The 21,385-nt window shown below is 49.4% G+C and overlaps 1 protein-coding gene and 1 pseudogene across 12 annotated transcripts in view; both read left to right on the top strand.

The window, feature by feature from the left end:
- The first annotated feature begins 533 nt into the window (after positions 1 to 533).
- LOC307190722 (olfactory receptor 10V1-like) lies at positions 534 to 1,489 on the top strand (annotated as a pseudogene). The gene has a single exon. The product of its transcript is annotated as an olfactory receptor 10V1-like (transcript).
- A 9,946-nt stretch (positions 1,490 to 11,435) lies between these two features.
- The window catches only part of STX3 (syntaxin 3), a 136,214-nt gene continuing 126,264 nt past the window's right edge, over positions 11,436 to 21,385 (top strand). For all 11 annotated transcript variants that reach the window (XR_013829605.1, XM_079930899.1, XM_079930898.1 and 8 more), the window contains exon 1: positions 11,436 to 11,664. Coding sequence is in view for 10 of the 11 variants with exons in the window: in XM_079930899.1 (XP_079787025.1) it covers positions 11,635 to 11,664 (30 nt within the window). In the remaining variant the exon portion in view is untranslated. The remainder of the gene's footprint in view (positions 11,665 to 21,385) is intronic.

Genomic DNA, 21,385 nt, shown 5'->3' with positions numbered 1-21,385 from the left:
ACCTTGAAAACATTATGCTTAGTGAAATAAGCCAGACACCGAAGGACAAATACTATATGATTGCACTTACATGAGGTACGTAGAATAGGCAAATTCACTGAGACAAAGTAGGATTGCGGTTGCTAGGAGCTGGGAGGAGGAGATCGTGGAGGAGATCCTTAGTTTACCGGGTAGAGTTTTTGTTGGGGATGATAGAAAAGTTTTGGGTATAGATGGGGGTGATGGTTATACAACACTGTGACTGTATTTAATGGCACTGAATTCTACACTTACACATGGTTAAGATGATAAATATTACGTAATGTATATTTTACCACAATTAAAAAAAGAAAGATTTCAGTGGGGAGCTACTTCTGGGTGCTTACAACAACAAAAAAGCTGTTGTAGAAGTAAGCTGCTGAATTTGGAGGTAAAGATGGTTTTAGTTGAGGGAGGAAGGGAGAGGCCAGGAGCTGAATGGGTCGTCCAGCAGGAGCCCTGTGTCCTGACACTTATCTATCCTCAGGGGGCAGCGCCTGTGCCATCAGCAGGCCCAATGCATTGACTACATGGAGGATGCAAACCAGACTGGAATGATTCACTTCCACTTCCACCCCTGCTCCAAACTCACCGAGGTACAGATGCTGATTTTCGTGACCTTCCTGATTACGTACCTGGTCAGCATCAGCGGCAACCTCTCCATTTCTCTCATCATCTGGATTGACCGTTCTCTCCGCGCCCCCACGTGCTTCTTCCTGGCCAACGTGGCAGCTCTGGAGATCTGCTACTCTTCCACCGTTGCCCCTCTGACTCTGACAAGCATCCTGTCCATGGAGAAAACCCTCATCTCCGTGCCTGGCTGTGGTGCCCAGACGTTCTTCTTCATATTCCTGGGCAGTGCTGACTGCATTCTGCTGGCCGTCGTGGCCCATGACAGGTCCGTGGCCATCTGCCACCCTTTGCGTTACACCCTCGTGATGAGCTGGTGATTCTGTGCCCGACTGGCCCTGGGCTGTCTGGTGTTGGGGTTCATCTTGGCCATGCAGCTGACTGTGCTCATCTTCCAACTCCCCTTCTGCAGGAGCGAAGAAGTCAGTGTGTTCTATTGTGATGTCCTTCCTGTGATGAGACTGGCCTGTGCAGATACCCGGGTCCACGAGGCCACTCTGTTTGTGGTTGGTGTCTCTGTCCTCACCATCCCCTTCTTCCTGCTTGTCACCCTGTCCTATGTCTTCATCGTGGCTGCATCCTGAAGACCCGCTCTTTGGAGGGGAGGCACACGGCCTTCTCAACCTTCTCCTCCCGCCTGACTATGGTTCTGCTTCAGTATGGAGGTGCGAGCCTCAGCCGCCTGTGCCCCAGCTCCAGCTACTCTCCAGAGAGGGGCCAGGTAGTGTCCGTGGTTTACACATTCATCACCCCTATGCTGAACCCCTTGGTCTCCAGCATGAAGAACAGAGAGCTTAAGTATGCTTTGAAGAGAGCATTGATGAGGTTCCTGTCATCCTAAACACAACAAACACCCTGGATGTTCCTCTGTAACACTGCTGGGTAGAGACAAATGGGTATGCTCTCTGAAAGATGGGAGACAGGGCCTAAGAGGTCATCGGGTTTACACTGTTACTTCTTCCTAGTCATTTTTTTTTTTTTTTTGCGGTACGCGGGCCTCTCGCTGTTGTGGCCTCTCCCGTTGCGGAGCACAGGCTGCGGACATGCAGGCTCAGCGGCCATGGCTCACGGGCCCAGGCGCTCCGCGGCATGCGGGATCTTCCTGGACCAGGGCACGAACCCGTGTCCCCTGTATTGGCAGGCGGACTCTCAACCACTGTGCCACCAAGGAAGCCCAGTTTTTGAAACGGCATTTTCCTTTTCTCATTCTTAGACTCCTCATCTCTAAAATAGGGATTCAAATGCCCACAAGACCTAAATTCTGGGATAGTTATGACGCTCAAAAGATATATTAAGTGGAAATACTTTGTGACTTCCATTTATTATTATTATTATTTTGCCGCAGGGCATGTGGGGTCTTATTTCCCCAACCAAGGATTGAACCTGCACCCCCTGCATTGGAAGCACGGAAGTCTTAATCGCTGGACCAGCAGGGAAGTCCCTACTTTGTGACTTTTAGAGGGAGAGGTAGCAGGGTACATCATTATCACTATCCTCAGCATCAAGTCTGTGCTCTGGTTTGGACTTCTCTCCAGATGCAGTTCTCAGGTTCTTAGCGTTGCACGTACGGGCAGGGGCAGAACCAAGAATAAGAGGCAGATCAAACCAGGACCATCGCAATCATGATTCCCATGACGTAAATGCTGAGCTCGTGCCGCCTTGAATTATTTCTCTTTCATCCTAAATTAGCTTCCAGGGAAAAGTGACAGGGAAAGCACTAGAGTTTTAAAGTTTTGTTAGTTTCTCTTTATTTAACTTTATACCTGGAGCTAATCTGTCTCCATCTCAATCTCTGACTCTATTAGTCTGCTTCCAAATCCCTCTCCCTTTATCCATTTGTTCTCTTCCCCACTCTCTGTCCCTTTCGTCTCTTGTTCTCACTCTCTTGCACACACACACACACACGCATACACGTTTATCTCCTATTCTCCCTTCCTGCCTACCCCTAGTTGATATGGTCTGAATATTTGTGTTCCTTCCAAATTCACATGTTGAACTACTAATGCCCAGTGTGATGACATTAAAAGACGGGGCCTTTGGGAAGTGCTTAGGTCATGAGGGTAGAGTCCTCATGAATGGCATTACTGCTCTTCTAAAAGAGACCCCTTAGAGCTCCCCAGCTCCTTCCGCCATGTGAGGATACAATGAGAAGTCTGTGACCTGGAAAAGGGCCTTTACCCAACCAGGCTGGTACCCTAATCTTAGACTCCTAGCATCCAAAATTGTGAGAAATAAATTTCTGTTGTTTATAAAGCCACCCAGTCTGTGGTACTGTGTCACAGCAGCCCAAATGGACTAATACTAGTGTGTGTATTGTGCTAAGTATGCATAATATGGAAAAATTGCTTTGTTCACTAAGCCCCTTGGTGTAGAAAAGAGGCAGTGTTGGTTCCAATCTGGATTCAGGTAAAACAGAGCTAATTCTGTGAAGACAAACACTGACTGGATACATTGAGGAGGTGAAAGGACTCATTCGTACGGTTCCGAGCAGTCTTAGAATGATAATCATTCTGATAACGATCATTTGTCTCCAGGCAACGGTGGCAGAACACAGATGCTTTACCCTCTCCGTAAGGTAGAGGAAGCTCACTCATTCTTCTACCTGTTGATCACTGAGGGATTTATTTATTCAGCAACATTGAAAGAGACAGTAAGCAATGATCTATTGAACTCTACTGTGTACTATGCTCCCACCTGTGGTAGGTGGAACAGGAAATGGAAAGGTAAGTAAGAGGCAGCTTCTGCCCGGAAGGAAGTTAAAAGTCCAGCAGTATGTGAGAACATACACCACGATTACACCAAGGGCCAAGTGATGCAATGCTATGAGCCACCAAAGGAGGGTCAGCGAAGGGAATCCAGGTTAGTTTGATGGGGAAGGTGGCACATGCGCGGCACCACGCCAGGTCTTCAGGTCTGCAGGTATGCAGAGGGGCGGGAAGGGCATTTCTGGAGGAGAGAACTGTGGGGGCACAAAAACAAGGGAATCAGTTATGTAGGGAAACAACCTCTGTTTCCCTACCTGGAAAAGCATAACACGTGTGCCATGACATTTTTCTTTTATTTTTTCTGACATGTATCACAGGCCTACAGGGCAGAAACCATGACCAGAAGTCATATTACATGAAGCTGAAATGCCATCTTACTCTTTTGAAAGACGAGGACCCAAAAGCATCTTCTCTGGTTCACTTACAGTAGCTTGCTGCTCCTCCTATGTTCTACTGCAGTGTTCTACCAGGTCAGTGTTATTATCTGTAGGACACCAATCCTGTTGGATAATAGGTGTTTGGAGGAAATGAACATTATACAGTCAAACAAATGTGAAGAATACTGTGCTGATTAAAATAAAACTCGTGGTTTACTGAAGGTTTATTCAGTGCCTGTACTGTGCAAACGTGCAGTCATGACACACCAAGATGAGGGATGCATGTTGCATGTTTCCTAAATTGTCACCACCAAACTCTTTTATTCCTTGGAATCTCTTAGGAAATATTTTATCTTGCTGAATCTACTTTGGAAAATGCTGCCGTGGCTAAGGCTGACTGGATAAAAAGAGGGCGATTTCACTAGTGATTGAAATGTTCCAGGCACTTCTCAATTCCCCACGCTCTTTGAGAAAACAGTGCAGTTATGAGTTAGCAGGCTTCCTTTCCAGTGATTGAATAAGGGAATTAATGATTGTCATATACCAACCCATTTATCATCATAATAACCTATGAAATGTGTGCGATTATTATCTCTGCTTACATATCAGGAAACTGAGACACAGGGAGGCTAAGTAACTTGTTCAAGGTCACACAGCCAGTAAACATAAAACTGAGATTTGACCTGGGCAGCGTGGTCCCCAAAGCCTGGGCACAAAACCACTCTCCCAACATGCTATGACTGTCCAATAAGAGCTTGGGAAAATCGCTTCATTTTTCTGACAATTCAGTTGCATAATAAAATGGGGACAATACTATCTACTCTGTCTCCCCGAGTTATTGTGAGATCTCCAAGGGAAAAAAAAAACCCAAACTGTAAAAGGATAATAAAAGAGGCAGCGTGGTTATTCAAACATCGACATGGAGAAATGCACTAGATGGCTCATTTTTTTAAATACCAGAAGTTTAAAGACATAAGTGTTCAATTCCTTTCACCTAAGGTTTCCCTATGTTTATCCTGTTACTCTTGATAGGTGTTTCACAGGTGTTGTAAGAAGCAAGCACGTCTTCTGCAGCTCAGAAGTAATGGCAGGCTTCTCTGCTTAAGGTTTCCTCACTGAGTCTTCCCACTTACCTTACCAGGCTCCTCGGAGAACTACGTGCTTAAGGGCTCCAGGGATTGAGGAGTTTGTATAAACATAAAAACAAACGAATATGGTGCAAATTATTTATATTGTTAAATCATAGGCATAGGTATGTGGTATAGGGAGATTCGTGTTAGGAAAACATCTGAACAACATGATATAAAACATCTTTATAAACAAAGCACATTATTTTTAAAAAATTTACTTTATTGAAGTATAGTTGATTTACAATGTGGTATTAATTTCTAATGTATAGCAAAGTGATTCAGTTATATATATATATACATCCTTCATATTCTTTTCCATTATGGTTTATTACAGGATATCGAATATAGTTCCCTGTGCTATACAGTAGGACCTTGTTATTTATCCATTCTATATACAATATTTTGCATCTGCTAATTCCGAACTCCCACTTCATCCCTTCCCCACCCACCCCCTTGCCCCTGGCAACCACAAGTCTGTCCTCTGTGTCTTTAAAATACATTGTTTTAAACACACAATTCAGTGGCACAGGGAGTTGCAATTGCATTTAGTTTTAAGATCCAGGAAGGATCGTCTTTCCTCCTTAGGGAGAGGAGAGGAGAATCCCTAGGGAGTGTGTGTGTGTGAGTGTGTGTGTGTGTGTAGTCACACACTACACAAGAATAGTAGTCGACTATTCTTTGATTTATCCTCCAAATAATTGCAGTGCACCTACCTCATAGTAGCCCTGGAAGGTGAATAATATAATACCTGGTCATTGCTCTAAACAGATATGTAAGCAACGAGGTATAAGACAACCCAGGGTTTGCTTTTTTTTTTTTGCGGTACGCGGGCCTCTCACTGTTGTGGCCTCTCCCGTTGCAGAGCACAGACTCTGGACGCGCAGAGCTCAGCGGCCATGGCTCATGGGCCCAGCCACTCCGTGGCATGTGGGATCTTCCCGGACCCGGGCACGAACCCGTGTCCCCTGCATCGGCAGGTGGACTCTCAACCACTACGCCACCAGGGAAGCCCTGCTTTTAAAATAGATCTGAACAAGTACTGTTTGGGGCGGGAGGGCAGAGGGCCAGGGAGACGTGAACTGGAGAAGGCCTCGGTCTTGGAGGAGGAGTAGGGATTTGTCAGACATGAAATGGAAAAAGGACAAATCAGGCAGAGATGGGGGGGGGGGAAATCCTGGGCGTATTCGATGCAGAGAAGAGGTGGGTGTTTGAGGAAGCTGAAGGTGGGGCTGTGTGTGTCAGGGAGTGACAGTACCTTGGGCTGGGGCCAGACTGCGCAAGGGCTTGAATGCCATTCTAAGAAGAGTCTGGACTCCCTAATCTTGTAATAAGGAGCCACTGATGAATTTTAATCAGAAGAAAGACATAATGGAGCCATAGGACAAGAAGCTTCACTTAATTCATTTGGTAAAAACCCTAACTGAGCGCCTACAAGGACGTTTTGGGGCCGAGGCTGGGGTCTGGGTTCGCATTAGTGAAAAGGAGAGACAAGGCTGCTGGCCTCGCGGAGTTCATAGAAGGTACAGGAACTAGACCAGGTTACACAGTGTGGTAGGGCTATCTTGAAGTGCAGGCTGTCAGGGAAGCGTGTTTGAGGGACACTTGATCCTAGAATGGGTCAGAGTTGTCCAGTTCAGATACAGGGGAGAAGAGAGCTCTAAGGTGAAAGAGCATAACTGTGGCACGAATTTGGGATTCGAATTGTGTTCTAGGCAGCGGCTGAGATGGCTCTCGGTCTTCCCCCCCTTGTGTAATCTCCTGGCCTTGAGTGTGGGCTGAACCTAGGGCTTCTCTTTTAATCGATACAGTATGGCAAAAGTGATGTCACAGCCGAGACTAGGTTACAAACACACTTTGGTTTTTCTCTCTCTTTCTCTATCCCTCTCACCTGCTTGGGCTGATGGACTTCAGCTGCCACGTTGTGAGCTGCCCTATGCAGAGGCCCACGGGGTGAAGTACAGCCCCTGAAGAACTGAATCCTGCTGGCAACCACGTGAGTGACTTTGGAAGCAGATCCTTTCCCAGTCAAGCCATGAGATGAGACGCAGCCTCCAGCCAACACCTTAATTGCAGTGAGGCAGAGGCACCCAGCGAAACTGCACCTGGATTCCTGAATCACAGAAACCAGAGGGTAATGTCGTTTCAAGCTGCTTTAGGGCAATTTGTTATGCGGCAATAGATAACTAATACAAACTGTAAGGGGGTGAAAACTACAAGTCAGGAAGTGTATTCTCCATCCTCCCTGCAGTGGGGAAGAATTGCTGTGGGGAACAGAAAGGACCTTCCCCTTCCATTTTCTAGCTCCTTTATCTCTTTCTATTGAACACCGCACCCTGGGGACACTGCCTCCAGGTACAATCGCCAGAAAGTGGTCTCACCTGTTCCTCAGCAGGCCCTGAGGGTCAAGGTGGTGTAAGGCTCAGTGTTTACTTTCCAGTGGGAAAGAAACAGGCTTAGAGGAAAGAGAGAGGGAAGCGGAGCCCCAAACCCCAGGATCCTCTTTTTGGTTTGTTTGTAAAGGTGAAATTAAGTGTTGGCTGACTCCTCTATAGCCAAAATGCAAACACTTGATTTAATCTTGCTATATTTGTTTAGTGGGGAAACAGCTACACACTAGACATGGTGGGAAACCAAGCACCCTGGTAGAGCAGAAAAATAAAAATACATCAGAGAGGAGGGGGATCCTACTAAGCCTGGGACCTTAAGTCACTGTCCATACGTGGAGACCTTACAGTCCACTTGGGCTCAATGTCAGTCTTCCTCACCAGCCCATGGCCTCTCCTCACCCAGGTCCCTTGTCCCTCAGTAACTTGACTTTCTTCAGTTTATTTTACACAACTAGCTGCTGCAATCCAGACTTCTGCCTGTCAAGGAAGAGCAAATATTAATAGAAAATGAACAAAATAGGGTTCCTACCTAATAGGAGTTTTTAAAAAAAGGCTTGAAGTCTGTGACAACTCCCTTCAAATAGAATGTCATAAGAAGCGAACTCTACGGATGCTTCCCTTCCTGGGTTCCTGGACTCCACGTGCGGTTAAGAGCGCTCTTTATGCTGCTTTCAATGTGTAAAAAGGTTAAGGAAAATCAAATGGTCATTTCTGTTATGGCCACATAGGCTAACCAAAAGGTCATTTTTTTTTTCCCCTTCATGGAAATATCCTCTCCTAGGAAACCAAATTTCTTTTTTGTTTCCTAGTTTTATTGAAATATATATTGACATATAACATTGCATTAGTCTAAGGTGTGCAACATAATGATTTTTAAAAAAATTTTATTCATGTATAGTTGATTTATAATGTGTTAGTTTCAGGTGTACAGCAAAGTAATTCAGTTATACATATACATATGCCCATTCCTTTTCAGATTCTTTTCCCATATAGGTTACCACTGAATATAGAGTTCCCTGTGCTATACAGTAGGTCCTTGTTGGTTATCTATCTTCTATATAGTAGTGTGTGTATGTTAATCCCAAAATGATCACCACAGTATATCCGTCACCTCACATAGTTACAACTTTTTTTTTTTTAGCGGTACGCGGGGCTCTCACCGTTGTGGCCTCTCCCGTTGCAGAGCACAGGCTCCGGACGCGCAGGCTCAGCAGCCATGGCTCACGGGCCCAGCTGCTCCGCGGCATGTGGAATCTTCCCGGACCGGGGCACGAACCCGCGTCCCCTGCATCGGCAGGCGGACTCTCAACCACTGCGCCAACAGGGAAGCCCACAACTTTGCTTTTGTTTTGATAAGACCTTTTTTTTTCCCCAGCATCATGATTTAATTAAGGGAGCATATTCATTGTAGAGAACTGTAGAGAATATATTGATGATTGTAAATGTGACTCCTCATTACAGCCTTAAAATTTTGGAAAGCCCAAAGCCCAAAGATGTCAATTATATATCCAAACTACAGGTACAAAACAAGTACATGTATTTTCCATGCTCCAAAATTGAGTACACACTGTACTGTCATAGGGAAGGGGGTTACCAATGAAGACGTGACAATAAAGTACTCAAGATTGATATACCAAAATAAAATATAAAATAGGAGTTTATAAAAACAAGTTTGACAATAGCAGAGAGGACCCTTGATAAGAACTTTTAGGATCTATTCTGTTAGCAACTCCAGATATACAATACAGTATTATTAACTATAGTCACCATACTGTACATTACATCCCCGGGACTTACTTTTTTTATAATTTGAAGTTTGTACCTTTCGACTCCCTTCACCCATTTTGCTCCCCGCCCCCCATCTCTGGCAATCGTCTGTTCTCTGTATCTATGAGTTTGAGGAAACCAAATTCTGATTACCTAGTAAATGTATTTTCTAAGGGATATGGAATCATTCAAAACAAGATATCCACAAATGAAAATAAAGAACGTATGATGTTCTTGATCTGGAAAAGTTCGAGGATCACTAGTTTTGATCAGCCTCCTTACCTCACAGATGAGAGAATAGATTGTGCGATGTCAAGTGATAGCTGTTTTGTGGCAGAAACTGTGTCTAGAACTCAGTCCTCCTGGCTGTGTGTCAGCAATCGTTCTGTGGCTCCGCAGCTACTGTCCCTTCATGGAAAGCCTGTCTTGTGAAGGACAGATTAAATTTCTTAAATGTTTGGACAAAGGCGAAGAGCAAGAAACAGTGGTGGAAGTTATAGGAAGGAAAATTTTTGTTTCATATAACAAAACACTTTTAAACAACAGTTGGAACTGTTCAACCAGAGAAGATGCTTGAGTGTTTGAAAAAACTGAAAAAATTAAAATGCATTCAGGCAGAGGCTGAATGGCCATCCTTGATCATTTCCTGTGGTCCTTTTCAGACGTCTAATGTAAAGAGCTGTTCACATATCTGTCTCCTCAGAAGACTCTCTTTTCCTGAAGCGCGGAAACTTAGCTATCCCCATTAACAAAAATTTGTTACGGAAGGGAGGTGGAATGCGATCTCTGATTAGCTTACCGTTTCCATTTCTGACCACCAGGGGACGCAGAAGCCTTCCCTTTACCAAAGACTGGAAATTAATTCACCTAGCGAGCGCCTGGGGTAGAAGGAAGTGTGCAGGACTAGAGCGAGGATTACAGACCGTATCTTCATGGGAGAGGATGAAGTCAGCACGGAGCAAGCGCTAAGATTGCAGAACAGGGCAAAGTTCTGTTAGAATTACGAAAATATTTACAGCCCTTTTAAAAAATATTTATTTATTTAATTTTGGCTGCGTTGGGTCTTCGTTGCTGCGCGCGGGCTTTCTCGAGTTGCGGTGGGTGGGGGCTACTCTTCGTTGTGGTGCACGGGCTTCTCATTGCGGTGGCTGCTTCCCTCGTTGTGTCTTAAGTAGTTGTAGCGCGAGGGCTCTAGAGCGCAGGCTCAGTAGTTGTGGCGCACGGGCTTAGCTGCTCCGTGGCATATGGGGACCAGGGCTCGAACACGTGTCCCCTGCACTGGCAGGCGGATTCTTAACCACTGCACCACCAGGGAAGTCCTACAGCCCTTTAATCTGGATGCATAGCTCAGATTCTTTCCCTGATTTGAGGATTGAATCTTAGGCCAGTCAGTCCTATTTATTGAGCTCCACTCCATAGCTGCTGGATATGTCATCTGTTCCCAAGAAGGAAGATAAATAGGGAAGAGGGAAGAGAGGGTGGAGGTGTGGGGCCGGGGAGGGGAGAAAGACGGAGGGGCAGTGCGAAGAAACCGCCCACTTTTCAGAAAGTGGGATCAGGTACTACTCACCTAGGGGATCAGGTAGGAAAGCTTAAGCTTTCCAATACACACATCCTCCTCTTACAGCTCTGCTCCACAGGTGACGAATCAGTCATTCCTCCTCTGTCAACAAGGCCCCACAGCAAACTGGGAAGTGGGTAATATCTCTGATTTATAGATACAGAAACGGAGTCCCCTAGAGAAACAATAACTTGCCAAAGGTATACACTTTGTTAGTGGCAGGTGTTCTGATTTCATCACTGAACTGCTTGCATTTCTCTTAAGGATCCCCATTGCCAACACCATAAAATCCAAATTCTTCGTCCCAGCCTTCCCCACCCCGCCTCACCTCCAGTTATTTCCACGAGGAACACACTCTTTCAGCTCCAGCACGCAGTCCCCCGGACCATGAGCATTCCTTTACTCGGAATGCCCTTCCTCCAGGCAGAATTAATTGCTCTCTCTCTCCCACCTGTTACGGCACGAATCACGTTGTCTTAGAGTTCCTCGTGTACGGGATGTTGGCGCCGCCTAGCAATGAATCAGTCTGTTGAGGGCTGGATCCTAGCACAGAGCCCGGCACAGGTAGTGAATGGCTGTTGAATGGAAAGGCTGGAACTGAGGTCAGACAGACCCACTCGCGGCGGGATCTCCCATTGCTGCTCCATCGGGGGACCCGGAGCTACGGGAGGTGGAGTGAGAGGCGTGGAGGGTGGCCGGGCGGCGGCGGGGCACTGGCCCTTTAAGGAGGAGCGCGGGGCGGGGCCCAGGTAAGGGCGGGTCCGCCGGGCGGATCAGCGCTGCGCGCCGGCGCCGGCCGGGGAGCCGGATTTGGAGTACGCGGCGCCGGCTGGGCCGGAGAGGGCGGCGCGGCGGAGCCTCCAGTGGCCTCGGACGCTCCTTCTCGCCCGCGGCCGCCGCCCGCCTCCGCCTGCTCCTCCGTCCTGGCCGGGCCCGGCCGCCACTTCCGGCCGCTCACCTGGGACGCGCTCACCTGCCTCCGGGCGCCTGGGCACCAGGATGAAGGACCGGCTGGAGCAGCTGAAGGCCGTGAGTCCCGCCGCACCCGGGAACCGGGCGGGCCGGGGGCTGCGGGGGTGGAGCTGCGCGGGAGGGGGTCTTCTCTCGCTCCCCCACATCGAGGCTGGGCGGGGGGAGTGCGGGGCGGGCGCAAGGCCTGTCCTCCCCAAGCCCCAGACGCACCCACCCCTCCTCTCTGGGGTCATGTGCCGGTGATTCATCGCTAGGCTGCAATTTCCCTGGATGCCTCTAGTCTCCGCCCCCCCCACCAAGCTGGACAGCATCAGTCTAGAGATGGGATCCGCGGGAGGTGGTGGGTGCTTGGGTCCAGCGGGGCTCTCTGTGAGGTCAAGGGTCACTCACCACCTGCCCCATGCTGCCTGGCACTGTGCCCAGGACCCACCTCCTCCCACGCTCCTCCTCGTTCCTCTCCTGGGGGACGCTGAGACAACTGCCCTCGCCCCCGGAGAGCAGCTCTAGTGGGTGACCTCCCGAGCTGTGAGCTGGTCACGTGCCTGGATGGGGGGGGGGGGAAAAAGCTCTTCACCACCCAGCTGTCTGTAATTATTAATTTCCCCCCTCCCACGCCCACCCCCATCCTTGGGACAGCTGTGGTCAGGGCCAAGGATCTCAAGGTAGATCGTTTCCGGCTCTGCTGCACAAAAGATGTAAAACCTTAGGCTACGAACTCTTGAGCCTGTTTCCTTTATCTGTCAAAGGGAGATTGATAATGGGGCTTAGTATAGCGAAGTGTTAAAGCATGGGTTAAGTCCAACATTCATTGATTCATTGAACAAATAATTATTGAGTGTATTCTGTGGGGCAGGCCCAGTGCTAAGCCCCGGGGATTGGGTGACTCAGGCTCTGTCTTAACGGAATTTAAAATGTAGCCCGTGATACAAGGTAGTCCATCTACTTGGGAGCTTGTCAGAAGCGCAGAAGCTTAGGCCTCAGTCTGGACCTATGGAATCAGAATCTGATTATTCATAAATCTCGCCGGGTGATCATGAGCACATTGAAGGTTGGGGAACAGGGGACTGGATAGAACTGGGTTTGCCTCCTGGCTCCACTACTTACCAGCCATCCCGTACCTAACCCTGGAGCCGAAGTTACGTCATCTTTCAAATGGGTAGTTGTGAGGACTAAACCCAAGAGAGCGTGCAGAGCCCTCTGTACGGCGCCTGGCACATACAGGACTAAGCAATGGTAAATCTTAGGCTCGTCACTGCGAAAGCTCTTCGGAAAAATAAAGCCTCGTACAAGTGTGAGGGCTTCTGGGCTGATGTCACAGTTATTTTTCTTTCTCCTCCGTTGTCTTGGCTGAGACCTTCTTGACCCTCTCACCTGCTCTAGGTCGTAGGGCTGCGGAGGAGGCCGGGGTGATGGGGAAGTGACGGAGGCCAAGGGGCAGCCACCGATGGTGGGAGTGAGCCTCCCAGCCTCCTACTTGCTCATTGTCATCTGAGCCTCATAACATCCCGTTTACTGTCAGGGCAGAATTGATTGCCTCTGTTTTTAAAGGTGAGGAAACTAGAGCTCAGACTGGGAAGGAGGGACGCCCCAGGTCACAGAGCTGGTGAGGGCTCAGCGCGGGGAGGAACCCAGGCTGCTGACCCCTCTTGCCCTGGGGCGGCAGAAAGGGAAGAAGAGTGTGGTTTTAGAGATCTTCCTGGAGCGCGCAGCAGGCAGTCCCAAAACAATGCAGAACTGGACAGCAGGCGGAGGTGGCACCCTTCCTTGCGTTAGGAAGTCCATTCCATGTCCGGCTTGCGGGGTCTTAGTTCCCCGACCAGGGATGGAACCTGTGCTCTCGGTTGTGAGAGCGTGGAGTCCTAACCACTGGACCGCCAGGGAAGTCCCTCCCATGGCCCTTTCAACGGCCATTGCCAACAAACAGCACAGAGCCTTAACTGAGCTTTGAGTTCCAAGTATAAATTCACTTTGCCGAGGAACCCAAGCAAGTCCCTTTGCTTTTCCAATCCTCACTGTTACCTTCTGTAAAATGGAGCTAATGCTGTGTTTCTCCCTTTCCCTCTCGGGGATGTGGTGGAAGTGAGATTGTAGACGGCGCCGTGATGATGGCAGTGCTGTTCTGACATCACAGGTGCTGTTCCAGCCTTGTGGAGCAGGGGGATGGGTGGTAACACTGTGCAAGAGGCCCTGCCTGTGGGCTCAAAGGATTCCGATTTTGGCTTTGCCCTTTAAGAGCTGTGTTCCTTGGTGTCACTTTACCTCTCTGCTCCTCCAATCCCCCTTTGGAAAGCAAGGAGTTTGGCTGATCTCAGAAGCCCCTTCTGGCAATATTAACGTTTTTCTTGAAGACTGTTTGTTGTTAAGGTTTAGATGGCTTTTGGCTTCTGGCCCACGTACGCTAACCAGCCCCTCCTTCCCCTGGGAGAGAGACACCCCCCGCCCCCACCCCCCACCCCCAGCAACAAGATAACCATCTTGTCTCTCTGATTCCTTTTATCAACGTTTGCTAACTGCATGAAACCAATTTCACCCTGAGCGCTGGTGCAACCTCTGCCTTGGGGCTCTTTCTAAACTCTGGGGGAGGCGAGGCGTAAACTGTCTCCAGATAGCTGGAGAGCTGTCGCGTGCAGGGGATTAGCTCTGCTCCGGGTAGATAGGAGGAGAAGACAGGAGGAGAAGACGTGAAGAGTGAAGAAGCGAGGCTGATGGGCAGACATGAGGGCTCTGTAGAAAGTGTTTTTGGTAGTCAGAGCTGCCCGAGGATGGGCTGGGCTGGCAGGACATGGGAGGGAGGCAAGAAGCTTGTTGGGATGTTACATGTTGTAGGAATCTGAGTGTTCTTGGAGGGGAGGGGAAGCACATGAGGAGATTCAAGGCCTCCATCAACTCTGAGGATGTGTTTCTAGAGATGCTTCATTGTGAGCCTGTCCCAAGCACTAGGAGGCTCTGGAGTCCATAGGACTGAGGTCTCAGAGTTGCTCCTCTAAAGTGGGTCATCGTACCCTCCCTATAGGGTCACTGAGGGTGAAACGAGATAATCCGTGATAATCACCCACCACAGTGAATTCGAGTTCCCCAAACTTGACCTGCTGGGAGCCGCATCCACACTGAAGGGCACCCCTTCCCGAGGCTACAGTCACAAGCCCTGGCTCATCTTATCTCTTGCATGGCCCCTCCTGGCTGGCCATCCCAGCAGCCTGCCCTTTCAGGGACATCAGACAGGCTTGCCAGGAATGTGCGGTGCCTACACCCAGCCTGTCTCACAAGGCGTTTCCTCCTAATTTCTCACCAGCTGAACTTTGGATCTGCTGAGTCCAGACAATTCCCATGTAGGAACCTCTTGCCTGGCCCTCTTTTCATTCAGCAAATGTTTATGGAGGGACTTCCCTGGTGGCGCAGTGGTTAAGAATCTGCCCGCCAGTGCAGGGGACACGGGTTTGAGCCCTGGTCCGGGAAGATCCCACATGCTGTGGAGCAGCTAAGCCCCTGTGCCACAACTACTGAGCCTGCAAGCCACAACTACTGAGCTCGCGTGCCGCAACTACTGAAGCCCGTGCACCTAGAGCCCGTGCTCTGTAACAAGAGAAGCCACCGCAATGAGCAGCCCGTGCACCGCAACAAGGAGTGACCCCCGCTCGCTGCGACTGGAGAAAGCCGTCGGTGCGCAGCGATGAAGACCCAACACAGCCAAAAAAAAAAAACACCCCAAACAAAAAAACCAAGCGCCTACTGTGTCCTAAGCCCTCTGATAGGTGCTGGGGATGGGGATGGTAATGAACACATACTCCTGGGCCTTAGGGAGGTCACAGTCAGCTAGGGAGACACACAAGAAACAGACACAGTGTCCCATCCTTGGGACAGACGCAGCCGCAGGAAGACCCTATTGGCCAGCCCCTAGTGCCCTGGGGGCTCTTCCCAGAAGAAGCGATGCTCCTGTTGAAGTCCGTGTTAAGGCTGAAATCTAATTCCTTCAGAGGCATGGGGAGTCTCCTAAGAAGAAAGGCAAGGATCCTGGATTTTCTCACCGTTCTCCCGTTGGCGAGTGCTTCACACAGACAACACGATCGGTGCTTTTTGACCTCTGCGTGCCTAGCGTCCTGCTGGGCATCCTGTTAGGCAGAGTCATTTAATTTTTTTGGCCACGCCGCATGGCTTGTGGGATCTTAGCTCCCTGACCAGGGATCGAACCCGGGCCACGGCAGTGAAAGCACCGAGTCCTAACCGCTGGACCGCCAGGGAATTCTAGGCAGAGTTCTTATACAAAGTCCCGGTCTGAAAGAATACATGGTCATATAGGGAAAACAAAGGGGTATATTCCATGAAAAGAGAACCCCCAACTTCAAAGGTGGATAATGCTCTAGAGAAGCTGTGATGTGTGGAATGGTGGGCAAGGACTTCGGATCCCTGTGGAGATTAACCTGTAGAGACCTGGAAACATCTTGGGGTTTGCTGGTTCCTCCACAGCCAGCGCCAATAAGGACGCGCTAATGAAATCAACCACCTGAGGCCCTGAAGACCAGACTGACCTCTTCGCTCTTTCTGTTCTGTTTTGTGTCTTGCTGCATCTTAAACGACTTGGCCTCCTTCCCCATTTGAAGTTCCCGCATTTGAGTTCCTCAGGAGCACGGTTATAGTATAAGCATCAGAAACATGGAGCTGTACGTCCCCTTTAGAGCTTAATTCCTTCCAAGACTATTTAATGAGCCCCTACTACGTGCCAGGTGCTTTGGGTCACGGCCAGGTTGTAACACCCTGCCTGGAGACTGTCCACTGAGATTCCATCCTTTGGTGATAAGATGGCTAACTGGTCCGTGGTTCCTTCCTCACTCTGTCCCTCTCCCTGGCAGGATTCAGCCCCTGGGAGAGCTGTTCTGCCCTGAGCAGGGCTGAGATGAGAGTGATAGGGATTGAGTAGGGATTACAGACCCATCAGCCAGAAGCCAGAGAGAAAATGCTTGGCCGAGAGCCGGGGATTAGTGTTATTTTTATTCCTGGGAGGGGAGCGGGGAGGCCGGGGGTGGGGGTGCTGGCGAGAGCCTGGGAAGAAACAATCGTTCATGTTGTTTGCTCTCCCTTCAGGGCTCCTTTCCCCTTTTGTCAAAATTCCTGCCCATCTTCCAAAACTCGCTTTACAGGTAACGCTCCCTAAACGCAGCCTAGAATATGCCCCCTCCTGCCGGCAGCCCTCACGGGCTGCATGTTGCTTTGCAGTGGAATATTGATACTTCCGTTAAGTCAGCGGGGTTTTTTCTTACCATGAAGTGGGCTTGAAACCACCTTCCATCTGGTTTTTATGGGTTGGACTCTTTCGCCTCCTAGGTCCCATTGTCTGATGGCTCTATGACTTGGTGTCACCGTATCAACTGCAGTAACAATGATCATTTATTGAGCTGCTACTTACTGTCGGAAAGGACTTGTGTTCGGTGCCTTACACACCTTGTCTCTAATCCTCTGAACCCCACAAGGCAAGATGGTGTTATATATTATTGCCATTTTACAACTAAGGGAATTGAGGTTCAGATTAGATTGAGATTCCCAGCTGGGAAGTGGTGAGATCAAGAATTGAACAAGTCTGTCTTGCTTATTTATATCACCCTACTCTGTATATAATCATCTCCCCAACTGCACCGTATGCCCCTGATGCGGTGGCTGATGGGACGTTCTTCTGGGGTCCCAGGGCCAGCACTCTGCATGGTAGTCCCCTAGTAAACACTTGTCCATTGACTGACTGATCAACAGCACCTTGGCCCTTACACACCCCGGATTCATCACTAGGACTTTCCGTCCCCTCTGGGTTGGTGCAACTTTACCTGCTTGAAGTGCGGCGTTTACTCAGGGAACCCATGAATTTGCTAACGAAGCCAGGGGTCACTGTTCTGTCCTCTGGGATGAGGATGGATGAGTTCCAAGGCTCCTAGCTGTACCCCAGCCCAACACCTCACGGAGGGTTGCCCCTTTTCAGAAAGACCGTGAAGGAGAAGATGTGGATACCACGGTGAAAATCTAGCAACCTCGTTCTTCCCCTGGAAAATCTTATATGTCCCTCAAGGCTCATTTCCAATGTCGCTACAAGGAAGCTTCCAGATCTGGCATTCACCAGGCCTTCCCTGGGCTTCCACAAATCTTTGTTTTTGTCCATACGTAAAAGCAGCCACGTAATGTTATGTTAGATCCTCCTCTCTCAGAGCCCAGACCACACACGCCTCATTCCCCCTGTGTTTTCACTTCCCAGCCCACAGCTCAGAAAGCTGTAAACCTTGCTGCCCAGTGGATGAACGGGGATATTCTACAAATGAACTTGCTGGGAGATTCTGTAGTCCCGAGGGGCCTCACCTCCAGCCTTTTACATTAGGCCCCTTTGTAGCTTCCTCCCCTCATCACTGTCTCCCCTGTTAGGTCAGCCTGTTTTCTGGCATTGGGCCGTGTCCATGGCAACATTCTCCTGTCTCCATCTGGAGACGTGAGTAAGGTTCAGCCCCCACCCAAAGAGATTAGTAGAGCGTATACTATCTGGGTATGTTTAGCTGCCTGGGTCAGGGCAACGCGGTACAGCAGCAAGATTGCTTTTTTTAGAACTAAACGTTTTATTCTAGACTAATTTTAGATTTACAGAAAGGTTACAAGGATAGTGCAGAAAGTTCCTGTCTACTGGGTTTCCTCCATTGTTAATATCTCAAGTTATGATGGTACCTTTGTCGAAACTGAGAGACTGACCTTGGTACATTGCTATTCACTAAACTCTAGACTTTATTTAGATTCCACTTGTTTTCCCATGATGTCCCTTTTTCTGATCTAGGATCCCACCCAAGATAATGTATTTCATTGAGCTGTCATGTTTCTTCAGCGTCCTCTGAGCTGTGACAGTTTCTCAGTCTTGCCTCGTTTTTCACGACCTCTTTGGTATAGCATCTGTGTTTTAGTTCTTTGGATGTTTGCGGGGGTGGGGGCGGGGGTGGAGGGGGGCTGCAGGCTACAGCTGGGGGTGGGGTTTGCCGTTAAGAGGCATCACTCCATGGTGGTGGAGACCAAGGGCTCTGCAGCAAACTGCCTGGGCTCTCCTCATGCTCTGTCTGCATGGTCTTGGGGAGGTTGCTTGCATCTTTATACTTTATAGTTTTCTCAGCTGTAAGGTGGGGAGGGTCCCCAGAAGATTCTTTTTTCTTTTCTCTTTTTTTTTGCGGTACGCGGGCCGTTGCGGAGCACAGGCTCCGGACGCGCAGGCTCAGCGGCCATGGCTCACGGGCCCAGCCGCTCTGCGGCCTGCGGGATCCTCCCGAGCCGGGGCACGAACCCATGTCCCCTGCATCGGCAGGCGGACTCTCAACCACTGCGCCACCAGGGAAGTCCCCCAGAAGATTCTTGTAGAGATTAAATGCCTTGGTAAATAAATATAAGGCACATATCTTAGAATCCTCATCCCAGGCGGCGCTCAGTAACTGTTAGGTATTATGACTATTAGTGAAGTGCTCTGGGAGGATCCTTAGGGCGAGGGGCTTGTGGGACAGAGGCTGAGGATGCACTAGAGAAGACACTGAGCTCCTTCCTCCTTCTTGTATCCTTGGCAACTGGATACTGTGGGGTGCTGAGGGGGCAGTGGGGGGTGGGAGGAGGGGGCGGAAGTCAGGAAAAAGTGGAGAAGGCTACGGTAGGGGAGGAAGCAGAAGAGGGTAACCTTTGAATCTCCTTGAATGCTCCTGGGGTGAGAGGGAAAGCAGGAAAAGGTGTGGTCTTCTCACCCCAGATGGACTTCCTGTAGGTATCCTTTGCGTACATCCATGCAACCTTCAAAATCTCCCCGAGAAGTCACCTTTGCATCCGTTTTCTAATACCTCCCCCTTCCCTGGGCTCCGCCTTGACTTCAGGTGACGTGGTGTGCGCCACCTTCTCCTGGGTGTACAATTCCTTGTGCTAAGTGCTGTCATCATTTACCACGTGGCATTGCAATGACCTGTGTGCCTGTCTGCCTCCCATTTGAGACCATGAGGTCCGGAAGGGCAGGGGGTGCTGAGTTTGGTCTGTTTCTCCAGCGTTCTGTACTATTGCTTGGGAAATGATAGATGTTCAATAAATCGTGTTGGCCGAGTAGATGGACAGATGGACCTGTTACTGTGGATGGGACCTTGTAGTGAGTGAGAAGGAGAAGGTAGTAGGCGAGGTGGTTGGTTATGAGACCCCAAGATCCTTCTTTAAAATAACCCACTGTGGGGCTTTCCTGGTGGCGCAGTGGTTGAGAGTCCGCCTGCGGATGCAGAGGACATGGGTTCGTGCCCCGGTCCGGGAAGATCCCACATGCCGCGGAACAGCTGGGCCCGTGAGCCATGGCCGCTGAGCCTGCGTGTCCGGAGCCTGTGCTCCGCAACGGGAGAGGCCACAACAGTGAGAGGCCCGTGGACCGCAAAAAAATTAAAAAATAAAATAACACTTGGGTTCAAAAGAAACCAAAATGGAAATGACAAACTATTTAGAAATGAATGATAATGAGAGTAGTAAAGGTCAAAATTTGTGAGAATGTCGCAAAAGCAAAATTCAGGAGGAGGTTTATTTCTTTAAATCCGTATAGTAGAGAAATGACTTCATTCAAATAAATGAACTACAATTTAGCTCATTCTAAGGGTCCTGCTGCCACCTTCTGAGAATTGGCATTAGAGTCGCATCTTTTGCGGAAACACTTTTTAGAGAAAAGTGTCTGCATGGCATGGTCTTGGGAGTTTAATATGTACCCAGCATTGCTCTAAACACTTCACATGCATTCACTAATTTAATCCTCACAACAGTTCTATGAGCAGATTATTCATGCTACAAACAAGGAAACCGAGTCTCAGAGAGGTTAAGTCACTTGTTTAAGGTCACACAGGTACCTGCGTGGCAGAGCTGGGTTTTCAACTCAAGCAGTCAGATATAGCTCCACATACCTGCACACTCATGGGATTATATGCACTGCTATCTTTTTCATCAGGGACTTTGCCTCTTGTTCAGTTGTCTTGTTTCGTCAGGGACTTTGCCTCTTGTTCAGTTGTCCCGCGACTCACTGGCCTTGGGTTTATTCCTCAGTGTCTTCATCTCCAAATGGGGCCAATTCTTGCCTCAGACTGTTCAGCCAGAGCGTCATCTTGAAAGTAAAAGTGCGAGGCTCACCCAGGGTACCGTTATCGCTTGATTTCCTCTATCGCAGGTGTTAGGGGAGAGGCAGTCGGTGGAAAGGGGAAGCGTTCCCTCTGGGAGGGTTTTGCTGGAAGAGACCACAGTGTAGGAGGGAGAAGGGGCATAGGAGAAAGTCCCTCTGACTCTCAAATGGGGGACAGAGAACACTGAGTGCCTATTCAGAGCTGACACTTCCTCAGAATTTCTGGCTCTTTTTTTTTTTTTTTTTGCGGTACGCGGGCCTCTCACCGTTGTGGCCTCTCCCGTTGCGGAGCACAGGCTCCGGACGCGCAGGCTCAGCGGCCATGGCTCACGGGCCCAGCCGCTCCGCGGCACGTGGGATCTTCCCGGACCGGGGCACGAACCCGCGCCCCCTGCATCGGCGGGAGGACTCTCGACCACTTCCTCACCAGGGAAGCCCCTGGCTCTTTTAATTAGAGAAGAGAGACTGGAAAAACCCGATGTTGGGCCGAGGGTGCAAGCGCATGAGTGTGTGTTTGGAATCCTTGGGCGTGGTGGTACTTGTCTTTGGGAATCCACAGGCCCTCATCCTGGAAGGAGGCTGGTGGGCGAAGTAGGCTGCAGGGACAAGAAAAATCACGCGTCCTTGTCTCTTTGAATCGGATTTATTGGGTGA

The sequence above is a fragment of the Stenella coeruleoalba genome (genome assembly GCF_951394435.1).
Source record: "Stenella coeruleoalba genome assembly, chromosome: 8".
NCBI classification, from domain to species: Eukaryota; Metazoa; Chordata; class Mammalia; order Artiodactyla; family Delphinidae; genus Stenella; species Stenella coeruleoalba.
Note: the sequence above shows the minus strand (reverse complement) of the source record. Positions and strands in the feature narration are given on the sequence as shown.